General features: G+C 43.4%; 1 protein-coding gene across 1 annotated transcript; it reads left to right on the plus strand.

Moving 5' to 3' along the window:
• Positions 1–217: 217 nt before the first annotated feature.
• On the plus strand, positions 218–703 carry LOC107489011 (uncharacterized). The gene has a single exon (XM_016109792.1). It carries the CDS (start codon positions 218–220, stop codon positions 701–703), a length of 486 nt encoding a protein of 161 aa, XP_015965278.1.
• Positions 704–1,813: the final 1,110 nt, after the last annotated feature.

The raw sequence follows: 1,813 nt of genomic DNA on the forward strand, positions 1-1,813 counted from the left end.
AAAGGGCAGAGAATGGGCGTTCAAACACCCAGGAAGGTGATCTTGTTGTCATTGAATGCCAAGAAAAGGGAGAGATTGGGCGTCCTAACGCCCAAGTGGACAGCAGAATGGGCGTTGAACGCCAATGCAAGGGAGGTCAGTCGTTCATTGATAACAACCCTCCCAACAAGCTAGTAACTCCCCTTCCAAATCAAATGGTAAACGGCCTCCTTCAACCATGGTTGATGAGTACAGGGCTAAGATGCCATTTCCTCAGAAAATCTGTCAAGAGGAAAGGGATAAACTGTTTGTTCGCTTTGCGGAGTATCTGAGAGTACTAGAGATAAAGATCCCTTTCGTAGAAGCTCTTGAACAGATACCTTCTTATACGAAGTTCATGAAGGACATTCTAAGTCATAAGAAGGATTGGAGAGAGACACAAACAGTCCTCCTTACTAAGGAATGTAGTGCAACCATTCAGAACAGCTTGCCAGAGAAGCTTAAAGATCTTGGAAGCTTTATGATACCATGCACTCTAGGTGTTTCTTGTACAAGGACAACTCTATGTGACCTTGGAGAAAGCATCAACCTAACACCTGCTTCTTTAATAAAGAATCTCTGTTTGATTGAGGAAGTCAAACCAACCCGCATGTGCTTTCAACTTGCTGATGGGTCTACTAAGATACTATCAGGAATAATAAAGGACATGATTGTCAAGGTTTGACCTTTTGCCTTCCCACTGACTTTGTAGTATTGGACATGGAAGGGCACAAGAGTGTATCTCTCATCCTTAGAAGACCCTTCCTAGTTATAGGACAAACCCTTATTAATGTTGAAAAAGGAGAAGTAACAGTAAGAGTCAATAAGGAGAAGTTCGTATTGAATGCTGTGAAAGCTATGCAGCATCCAAACATTCCTGAGGAATGCATGAGTATTGACTTCATTGATTCTCTGGTGGAAGAAGTAAACATGGCAGAAAGCTTCAAGGATAGGCTTGATGATATCCTTGATGATACTCAGCCTGACTCAGAGGAACTTCTGGAAACCTCTGAGGAAAAGGAGAAGTGGTGCGCGAAATTGTGAACAATACTTTTTCACAACTCTCATAATCCCCGGTCATGAACCCCAAAAACTTGGTAGTTCAATACCATGGCATTACACAACTTCGCACAACTAACCAGCAAGTGCACTGGGTCGTCCAAGTAATAAACCTTACGTGAGTAAGGGTCGATCCCACGGAGATTGTTAGTATTGAAGCAAGCTATGGTCATCTTGTAAATCTTAGTCAGGCAAACTCAAATGTATATGGTGATGAACGAAAATAACACAAAGGTAAAGATAGAGATACTTATGTAATTCATTGGTAGGAACTTCAGATAAGCGCATGAAGATGCCTTCCCTTCCGTCTCTCTGCTTTCCTACTGTCTTCATCCAATCCTTCTTACCCCTTTCCATGGCAAGCTTAAGCAAGGGTTTCACCGTTGGTGTGTGCTTGGGCTGAGCAATGAAGCAAATTTCGTGCAGAGACTCTTCTTGGAGTTAAACGCCAGCTTTAGTGCCAGTTTGGGCGTTTAACTCCCATTTGGGTGCCAGTTCCAGCGTTTAACGCTGGGATTTCTTGAGGTGACTTTGAACGCCGGTTTGGGCCATCAAATCTTGGGCAAAGTATAGACTATCATATATTGCTGGAAAGCCCAGGATGTATACTTTCCAACACCGTTGAGAGCGCGCCAATGGGATTTCTGTAGCTCCAGAAAATCCGCTTCGAGTGCAGGGAGGTCAGAATCCAACAGCATCTGCAGTCCTTTTTGGTCTCTGAATCAGATTTTTGCTC

This window comes from Arachis duranensis, chromosome 5 (genome assembly GCF_000817695.3).
Source record: "Arachis duranensis cultivar V14167 chromosome 5, aradu.V14167.gnm2.J7QH, whole genome shotgun sequence".
NCBI lineage: Eukaryota > Viridiplantae > Streptophyta > Magnoliopsida > Fabales > Fabaceae > Arachis > Arachis duranensis.

What these genes read in the sequence shown, in the direction of transcription:
- LOC107489011 (XM_016109792.1), top strand. Translation starts at nt 218, where the DNA reads ATGGTTGATGAGTACAGGGCTAAGATGCCATTTCCTCAGAAAATCTGT.